The sequence below is a fragment of the Choristoneura fumiferana genome, chromosome 26 (genome assembly GCF_025370935.1).
Source record: "Choristoneura fumiferana chromosome 26, NRCan_CFum_1, whole genome shotgun sequence".
In the NCBI taxonomy this organism is placed as follows: Eukaryota; Metazoa; Arthropoda; class Insecta; order Lepidoptera; family Tortricidae; genus Choristoneura; species Choristoneura fumiferana.
Window position 1 is genome coordinate 1,633,099 of NC_133497.1, and position 10,499 is coordinate 1,643,597.

The 10,499-nt window shown below is 37.3% G+C and overlaps 2 protein-coding genes across 2 annotated transcripts in view; one reads left to right on the forward strand and one right to left on the reverse strand.

The window, feature by feature from the left end:
• LOC141443003 (prostasin-like) overlaps nt 1–10,499 on the forward strand; it is a 431,412-nt gene that overhangs the window by 241,741 nt on the left and 179,172 nt on the right. The gene's annotated exons all lie outside the window — the stretch shown is intronic.
• LOC141443028 (granzyme B(G,H)-like) overlaps nt 1–10,499 on the reverse strand; it is a 43,969-nt gene that overhangs the window by 20,875 nt on the left and 12,595 nt on the right. Inside the window, exons 2-6 of the mRNA XM_074108247.1 lie at nt 9,178–9,357; nt 8,863–8,896; nt 7,484–7,599; nt 2,587–2,738; nt 2,209–2,321 (exon numbers count right to left, since the gene is read on the reverse strand). Of these exons, the coding sequence (XP_073964348.1) occupies nt 2,209–2,321; nt 2,587–2,738; nt 7,484–7,599; nt 8,863–8,896; nt 9,178–9,357 (595 nt within the window). The remainder of the gene's footprint in view (nt 1–2,208; nt 2,322–2,586; nt 2,739–7,483; nt 7,600–8,862; nt 8,897–9,177; nt 9,358–10,499) is intronic.

Genomic DNA, 10,499 nt, shown 5'->3' on the forward strand with positions numbered 1-10,499 from the left:
AATAGGTATACAAGTTTTCGATTACAATTAAAAATTATCTGTGTAAGTGAAATGGATAAAATTTGCCCCTAAAAGGGTAAAATAGGGGGGTTAAATTTATATGGAATTTTCTCATTTCTGAACTTAGAAGTATGAAAATAGGTATAGAAGTTCTCGATAACAATGAAAAAATTATCTGTGTAGGTGAAATGGATAAGATTCCCCCCTAAACGAGTAAAATTTGGGGGTAAAGTTTGTATGGAAATTTCCTCATTTCTGGACTTATAAGTATGAATCAAGAACTTATACACCATTTTCATACTTCTAAGTCCAGAAATGAGAAAATTTCTATACTAACTTTATCACCCCCCATTTTACTCCTTTAGGGGGAATTTTATCCATTTCACTTAAACGGATAACTTTTAATTCTAATCAAGAACTTTTACACCTATTTTCATACTTCTAAGTCCAGAAATAAGAAAATTCCATATCAACTTCACCCCCCTATTTCACCCCCTTAGGGCATGAATTTCTAAAAATCCTTTCTTAGTGCTCACTTACACCTTAAAAAGAATCCCTGTACCAAATTTCAAGTTTCTAGGCCCAGCGGTTTGGGCTGTGCGTTGATCTATAAGTCAGTCAGTCAGTCAGTCAGTCAGTCAGTGAGTCAGTTTCTTCTTTTAAATACGTAAAGATACCTATTGCCTTGAGATTCCTGGCACTGCAGGAATTTAAGAATAAGCTCTCTAAATTTTTAATTTCTATTTCAAATTTTTTACAGACATTAAATATTTATTTTATTTTAATCCTAGTTTTAATTTTAATTTCATCTTTGATTATTGTACGCCTATCGGCAAATCATAATGTTGCATGCCAAACTTTTCCACCACTGTAATCAGTTATACATAATGTTTACAAATAAATCACTTTGACTTTGACTTTTTTGACTTAAAGCTCAAACATAAACAATTAATAAATAATGAATACTTACATAACGGACAATATAAATGAATTTTTCGACTTTAAAGGTAGCAAATTACTGCTCACTTCCATTGCCGCCTGTTTTATTTCTGGCGGCGTCATCATTTCTGCGTCACTTAATTCACCAGTCACACATTCTCACAGATAAAAAGTCGTTAAAATAGTGATTAACTCTTTTATTTCTTTAAATTTTCAAAAACAAAACATATCCCGCTATTTTTAAACGTATTTTTTTTTTCACTCATTACAACCTCATGGACCCGGGAACTTTTTCGAATACAGACAAATTAAATAATGTTGCAGTATTACATTTTAATCCTCCCAGCCTATATACGTCCCACTGCTGGGCACAGGCCTCCTCTCAGAACAAGAGGGCTTGGGCCATAGTTCCCACGCGGGCCCAGTGCGGATTGGGAACTTCACACACACCATTGAATACATTACATTTTAATAGTAACGGTAAAATTAATTTATTCACCGTTATGTAAATGTAGATAAGTATTCATTATTCAATAATTGTTTATGTAAACATATTTTAATTGATCTATAAAGTCGATTTAATAATAATTAGGTAAGTAAATAGAATAGAATGGCAAGTTTTTTTTTTTTAATTTTAATTCCCGCCATTTGCAGTGCGAAAAAGAACATTTGAAACGTTTCACAATGAAATGTCAAAGTTGCGATCACACAATGCACCTCATTAGACTACCGATAGCGATATCGTTAGTAGCACATTGTTACTACGCGAGTAGAAAAATATGTTGTTTATTATACATAGACGCTATATATAAAACATTAATATTGTTACCAAGCTTGGTATAGCGTTGGTTACAGCAAGATCTCCTGCTGTAAGAATTAGCGATAAAAATGGTGGTAGCAATCTGGACGGAGCTTGTCGGGCCCCCCGAAAAACCCGAACATTTCAGCTTAATACATGAACGGCCTTGTACACAATCAAAGCCTATCTATATATATTGCAGCTCCCAAACGGATGGACTGAATCAGGCATAGTTTTTTTTTATTCTATGATATAAAGAAAAAATTGAGAAATGTGTAACATAGAACTTATAAACATTCGTATTTTTCATACAAATATCTGCCCCGACCGGGGATCGAACCCGGAACCTTAAGCTTCGTAGTAAGGTACTCTAACCATTGGGCTAAGTATTTCGATCATCTGGTGTATGAGAGATGTATGAGGATTTGTCAGATTTGTTAAGTTTACCATGCCACAGACTGAACACTCACAGTCGTGTTGCTGTGCACGTTGCAGCTGTGAGGATGAATCTGTCGCTGATCAGGGTCCCCGCACAGTCGGTCCACGTAGCTGAGCTGATGTTACTGCCATAACCTAGCAGGACCTGGAACAGCAAATAAGCAAGTAGATTATATTTATACCGAAGACTCTATGTGAATGTATTGTATTGTATTTTAAAACTCTTTTTTGTACTTAAAAACACATGCAATTAACAGAAAACAGGATAAAAAGATGTTCAAAAGCGAACTTGTCCCTTAAAGGGAACTCTTCCAGTTAACCTTTGAAAGATTGACAGGATTGTTGTAGTTAATTAACTTTAAAGATATTGTAATATATTAAATGCATAATAATATTTAAGTAATAATCACCATATGAGGAAACTCGTCAAGTTTCGCGTCGGTGCCACCAGCGATCAGCTCGCCAGCGTTGTGCCTGCAGTAGTCGCGGCGGACCTTGTCTCCCATGAGGGTCTTACTCTCCTCGCACGGGTATATCACCCGCATCTGGTACTCCAAACACTCTGGAGACAAATACAATTACGTGATTTCTGAAGTGTATTTTTTTTTGCTACAAACCATACTCTGCCATGAAAATCAAACGGTGATATGATACCGATGTCTATTCATAACTAGTGTTAACTAACGATATGGTCGATATTAGGTAGAGTCAATTTAACTATTATTACCACCATTAATCTAATCCTGGGATTCTGAAAATTATTAATCTGCAATGTTTATAAATCTGAGGATCGCATTGTGCTCTAAATATTTATATTTATTATTATCTAGACACGCGGCAGCGTGCCAAGCCAAGTTCAAGCAAAGGAACTGGCTAGCCAGCGCCGAGTGTAATATTACACGAACCACGTGGTGCCACTTTTGACGCTTCTATGACTCAAAACCTCTTTAAAGTAAACACATTAAAACTACGTGTGTTTATTATATCCATAAGGACATCTAGAAGCCCAAATTTCATGAAGCTAGCTCAAACGGTTCTAAAGATATAAAGGTAAAAAAGCCGTAAATTTTAGCACTGACTGACTGACTGACAGAAGGATGAAATTTGAAATCCAGCTCGGTAATTATAAAAATAACAAAAAGTTAAAAAACAGGGGGGTCCCCATACAAAAAAAAATGTAGCGTTGAAACCGTTACAAGAAGATATTTGAAACTAACCCATTATATGTATTATTATATTTGCTATATAATAGAAGTATATAAATAAAGTTAAGTCAAATAATAAGTGGAGTCCCCATACAAAAAACTTGTAATACGCGCTAAACAACCGGCCAACGGTGTGTCGTCGGCGGCGCGCGGCACCTCATAATTATACACAGAACAGAAGTAAATCTACATAAAAGCGCTCCCGAGCAACACATAAACAGGCTCCGCTTACGAATACCGATTTAGGTATTTATTGTTTTATTACATTTATGTTCATCCTGCTTCTTTGTCAACGATGAATTAAATGATTGTCATACTATAACCAACCACAAACGTTCTTCGTGCCTAAACCAGTAACAGTATAAAAGTGAAATACTCGTACATACATGAGATTCAATGAATAAATAAATACTTTATACAACCCGTTCGCTATAAGTTTGCCGCTGTCAACTGTCTCGCGTTTAGCGTTGTCTCACTCACTCAGTTCTAGTTCCAGTGAGAAAACACTATACTGACGTCATTTGACAGCAGCAAACTTATGTTGTAGCGACGCGGTCGGTCCACCGTCGCCCCAGCCAATCAGCGTCACGGTCACGCTCTGACGAATGGTACAAAATTATAAGCGGTAGCGATTTGGTTACAATTTAGCGTGTCGGTTGGTTTATACCTGCATGGTAGTGATTTAATAGTCCACGGCTTACTAAAAAAAGTACTTAAATTAAAAAATAAAAAACCCCTACACAAAAAACGCCAGCAAAAATATAAAAAAAACGCCTGAAAGAAAACCGCTGACAAAAAAACGCCGCCAAAAAAGACAACTAAAAAGTAAAAAATAATTATGCACTACCTAGCTGTTGGCAGCGACTTCATCTGCGAAGAATTCATTTATCAAGATCCCGCGGGGACTATGCAGATTTCCCGGAAAATTAGCCTAAGTTAATTTAGCATAAGTACATAGTAATATTTTTTTATTTTATCGTAGCTGGTGTCGGGGGGCCGCTAAGGTTAACAGGAAACTAAAGTACATTTGTTGTATTTTTAAAGTATTATCTAACCTTAGCGGTCCCCCGACACCGACTACGCTAAGATAAAAAAAAATATTAATAGGTAGGTAAAGTACTTATGCTAAATTAACTTAGGCTAATTTTGAAAGGCGGGATAGTGATAAACGAATACTTCGCAGATAAAGGTGCCAACAGTTAGTAGTGCATAATTATATTTACTTTTGAGTTGTCTTCTTTGGCGGCGTTTTTTTGTCAGCGGTTTTCTCTTGGGCGTTTTTTTTTATATTTTTACTGGCGTTTTTTGTGTTGAAGGTTTTTTAATTTAAGTACTTTATTTCATGTTTTTTAAACTTTGTTACTTATATTATTTTTAAAAATGTGCCAGTGTGTTGGATATCCTGGATGTAGCATCAGCTCATCGTGTTGTAACCATTCCATTGTATGTAGAATCAAATACTGATCAAAAGGAATCAAACACGACATATCTGCTATTATTTTTTCAAGAGTATACTGGTGTGCTGGATATCCTGGCTGCAGTATCAGCTCGTCGTGTTGCCACCATTCCATTGTATGTAGAATCAAATACTGATCAAAAAGAATCCAAACACGGCATATGTGCTATTATTTTTTAAATAGTGTAGTGTGCTGGATATCCTGGCTGCAGCATCAGCTCATACTGTTGCCAGCATTGCATTGTATGTAGAATCAAATACTGATCAAAACAAATCCAAACACTACAAATGTGCTATTATTTTTTAAAGAGTGTACCTACTAGTGTGCTGGATATCCTGGCTGCAGCATCAGCTCATCCTGATGCCACCATTGCATTGTATGTAGATAAACTGATCAAACGAATCCAAACACGATAATCTGCTATGGTTTTATAAGAGTGTTACACTAATGTTCTGTATATAATCAAATACAATAGGCCAACAATATGATTGAAAGTAAAGTGAATCCCATTAGCGTCTAAGATTCCTACCGCAGCGAACAAAAGAGCTGATGATCTGAAAACGGCTGAACCGATTTTGATAAATCATGTCTAAGAACCATTGCTAGAAAACCTGCTTTTAAACAAAAAAAACCGCATTCAAATCGGTCCACCCGCTTAAGAGCTACGTTGCCACAGACAGAGACACACATACAACACATAGCGGTCAAACTTATACCACCCCTTTTTTGCGTCGGGGGTTATAACAAAGCTCAGTGCCCAAGGTTCGTTTCTCTGATTTCTTTTGAAAATAATAAATAATATTTTAAGGTATAAATTTGTTAGCTTGAACTCTTTATACCTTAAAAGAAAGTCCAATGTGTATGTATACAAGGTCAAGGCAATAGCGATGTCTTATTGCTACGGATATATTTATGTATTGACTAATTAAGAATGCTGGTTGAACTCGCTCGCGCCTTGCACTTGTAGGTACGCGGGGGCAAGCGAGGTCCAACTAGAGGCGCGCGCGCCCGTTCGGCCCGCGCGCGCCGCCCTAGCGCTCACTACGACTTAAAATGCGAACGAACCAAAGTATGCTCTTAGCGGCGCTCATGCGCCTGCGTCCTCGTTATGCCCGGTTGTCGAGCGGAAACCCACCTATTAGATTGCGTTTTATGCTGCGTCGTTCGACTAAATTTATTTGAGTTATAGCTGGAATAGTCCAGATATAAATTATTCCTTTTCAGGGTTCCGGAGCCAAAATGGCAAAACGGAACCCTTAGAGTTTCGCCATGTCTGTCTGTCTGTCTGTCCGTCCGCGCTTTGCTCAGGGACTATCAATGCTAGGAAGCTGTTATTTTGCACGGATATATAGGTAAAGTATGCCGACAAAATGTACAATTAAAATTTTAAAAATAATTATACGAATATAATAGACTAATAAACGAAAATTGGGGGTGTTTTTTTCTCATCCAACCCTACAATGTGGGATATCGTTGGATAGGTCTTTAAAAACTATTAGGGGTTTGCTCGGTCGATTTTTCGATTCAGTGATTTGTTTGCCAAATATTCAACTTTAAAATACAAATTTTCATTAAAATCGAGTGTCCCCCCCCCCTAAAATCTAAACCGGTAGGTGGAAAAATCTAAAAAATTCAGGGTGGTAGTAAGTATATCAAAATTTTAAGGAAAATATAACGGCTAAGTTTGCTTGAGAATTATTAGTAGTTTTATGAGTAAATAGCAGCCTAAGATATAAAATATACCTAAACTTGGAAGATTCCGTATAAAATACGAAATCCTAAGAAAAATATTACTTAGTTTTTTCGTAATGGCTACGGAACTCTATTTTGGGCGTGTCCGACACGCTCTTGGCCGGTTTTATAGTATTGTACTTTAACGGCATTTGTGAGTTGTTTAATATTACTTAGGTACGTAAATTGTTTCTTTCAAAACCTCATTTGTTTGTAGCTCTTTTAGGTTAGTTTGTCATTTAATTTATTAGGTAGGACCGTCGAAGTAAGATTCACATGTAATAGTCAATAGCATAAAAAAGAAAACCACGCAGCGGAAACGCAAGAAAAAACATTAACTCTCAATACCTGCCTAATTTTATTTACAAAAAGTAATGATATCCCACCAAAAACATAAATGTAAAAAAGGAGAGCCAAGTTCAATACAAACATTATGCTTGGCTGCGGGCTTCGCCGCAAAAAGAATGGAGATCTAAATGAGTGCCAAGCTCTATGCAAAATCCAAATATGTATTTATAGGAACAAAATAACATTGTGAACAAGTATTAAACTCTATTTCTTTGCTTTATTGGATACCTTTAGTTCCTATAAATACAATAACTATGTTGAATAACTTTATAAAATGACTGATGTAATCTCCGCTCAGCTGTTTCCACCAGAGATGTGCTGTGCCCTCGCAACACATCCTCGCACATTATTGGTGGAAACTCTGCTTAAAACTCGAGCATTAAACCCATTTTCCCATCGAAGTGTCTATCATCGCCGTACCGGCTCGGGTGGCAATATTTACGTCTCGGGTAAAATCGCTCATTTTATGTTCTTGTTGTACAATCTACTATTATTGCACACCACAAATCATTCCATCTACCAGTCATTAGATCAATAATGTTACTAAAAAATCTAAGAATACTTACTATCCCAGGATTTAATGCCGGTAGGTTCTGTAGGTACGACCGGGTGCCAAGTACGGACAACCATCTGGTGCGACAGGACGAGCACGATCAGGGGTGTGTACTCCCTCGTTCCATTTCTGCAATGGGAGGATAAACACCCATTTAAAGGGGTACAGTATCTTACCTTAGATGAATAATATTAAAACCACTGCCTGTTGCCGCGACTCCGTCTGCGTAGAATTCGTTTATCGCTATCCCGCGGGAACTATGCCATTTTTCGGATAAAACTATCCTACATCCTTCCCGGGACTCAAACTATCTATATACCCATTTTATCTAAATCGGTTCAGTGGTTTAGACGTGATGAAATAACACAAACAAATAATATAATTTACCTACATTATATTAGGTTTAACAGAACTATAGGTGCAACGTGTTATCTTAACTACGCAAAACTTCTTAGTTGGTGACTCAGTCCATGTATTTTTAGTAATAATTTGTAAATATTGAATGTCCTTAAATATATATTTTTTTAATTAAAAGTGAGGCCTGATCATTGATATACCTATATCATACCTACCATTTTTTAAAGAAGAAACCTACGCCTAATCTATACACAAACATATTAATATTTCTAAGTATTTCCCAAGATACATTTTGTAACCAGTAACTTAATAGACCACAGAATAATTAATTTTCCCTTAATTCGGGTAACAGTGGAGCAGCTGGCAACACAATTCGTCACGCACACTAGCATCCTTGCATGGCTTACACCGTTCTTACGCACACTACAATATTGAGTTGCCGCATTCACGAACCTTTTGTTTTTAGGTAGCGCGGTATCTAGTCGAGCGAGCGCGTGAGACCAATCATTCATCTAAGAATATGTTATTCTTAGAGCTTAGGTACTAGTACACCCCCTAAAAGAATGACCAAATCCGTCGTCGGAGGCCACTGTTGTTCGCTTAGCCTGCTAGATCCTTTTCTCGGTATCTAATTTTTGATTTTGTCTGTACCACTGAACCGAATTTAAAGTTTAGATCATTCGACGCAGAATTGGACATTCTTTTATATTGATATTGGCCGCCTGTTGCTTACCTTGTAAATTTTCTCTCTGTTGTGTACAGTCACCAACACCAATATCTGACATAACAAGCGTGCATAAATATCTAATACTATTCTATTTCTAGGGCCGGAAGGGCGTGTCAGATATTTTTGCACGTTCTGCTGTGGCAGATATTAATACTGGTAACAGTACCTGTTTACTGAATTGAATTTTATTCCACAGAATATCGAAATATTTTCCCAAACTCTATTTCTTTGTAATATTTTATTCTAATTCACAATAACTGATTTTTTAAAATATTTATTTTATTGTTCAAATAATCATAAGTACTTACTCTGCAGGACCACTGACAACGCCCAAGCCATAATCTGTTTGAAAAGATAAGACAAATTTGATTAATAAGTCCGACGCTCACACACTATGTGGACTGACGACATCGTGAGAATTGCGGGCAACCGGTGGATGCAAGTGGCGAGTTGTCGTTCATTGCGGCGTTCTAAGGGGGAGGCCTTTGTTCAGCAGTGGACGTCTTCCGGCTGATGTTGATGATGATGATTATGGTTTGTCTTGCTCACGTCATACGAATCACTAATTTAAGGCTTATCTGCTTTATGTGTCGTTTGGCTTAGAGAGTTATTGTTAAGCTGACCTCTAATGAATGTGGCGTGGAACTGGATATGTGTGAAGGTGGCGTAAGTGTTGACGTTGCAAGCGTGTTCACTTCTCGGCGCCGCAGACACCACGCCGCGCAGGTAGTAGCGCCTGATGCCTCGCTCCACGCTGGGGAATACCAGCCCCCCGCCACTGTCGCCCTTACACACAGTTGTACCTGTCAGACAAAATAATATAAATATGTATCCCATCATCAAAATAATATGTATGCCATTAAAAACACAAAACGTAAAAAAACCGGTCAAGTGCGAGTCGGACTCGCGCACCGAGGGTTCCGTACAAATTTGTATGTATTTTGATCGTTGATGGTGTCTCGAGGATTTTTCCCGTTTTATCCGATTGTTTTTTTCCTCTAAAATATAAAATATTTAATGCAATATCTAAAATATTTAACACAATGGAAAAAGAAAAATAACTACACGAACACAAAAAAAAAATATTATTATTGTTCTAGGATTCGAACTCGAGGCCTCGTGCTATGGAGTCCACGCGTACGTCACTAGGCCATCTTGATCTACGCAGGGAGTGTCAAAATAAACCATCGCTTTTGAATAAAATAAGCTTGTAATCAAAAAAAAAAATTTTTTTTTGATGGAGCAACAAAATTAGCGATTTTAGTATGTTTTCCTTTACTTGTGCTGTAAGACCTTCCTGCTTGCCAAATTGTATGATTCTAGGTCTACTACGGAAAGTAGCCGTATCTTTTGACTGCGTTAATATAGAAGCTTTATTTTTTACAGCTTCAAGGGGCCGGAGGCAGGCGCAGTAGGTATTAATTAGGTGTTAATTTCAGCTTGATAACTCCACGCGTTCCCAAGAAAAAGATCTTGACAGACAGACGTTCAGATGGACAGTCGGACAGACAGACGGACAACAAAGTGGTCCTTTAAGGGTTCTGTTTTTCTTTTTACAGGTAGGTACGGAACCTTAAAAAACTACAAGTCTCGCAACGTAGTTCATCCTCTACAAAAGTTGTGTAATGGCATATAAAACCAAGTCAGCTAGAGATTGAGCGTAACAGCGGTTTGCAATATATGAGGTATTAATAGATTCGGCAAAACTATCGAAGAGACATCATAGATACATTCATAGGGTAAACAATATTCCAAAATAGAGTAAGTATAATAATATTTCAACACTTTTGCAGTGCAAGAACTGCGCTGCGAGGTACTGTCGTTTTATGGTTTTTTTATGGGAAGAAACTGACATTAAAACATGTGTCCATTATTAGGGCGAAGCCAGATGAGCGTGGTAATGTTTTGAGTTGCGGAGTCGCGTATTTTCGTCACGTAATTTCAG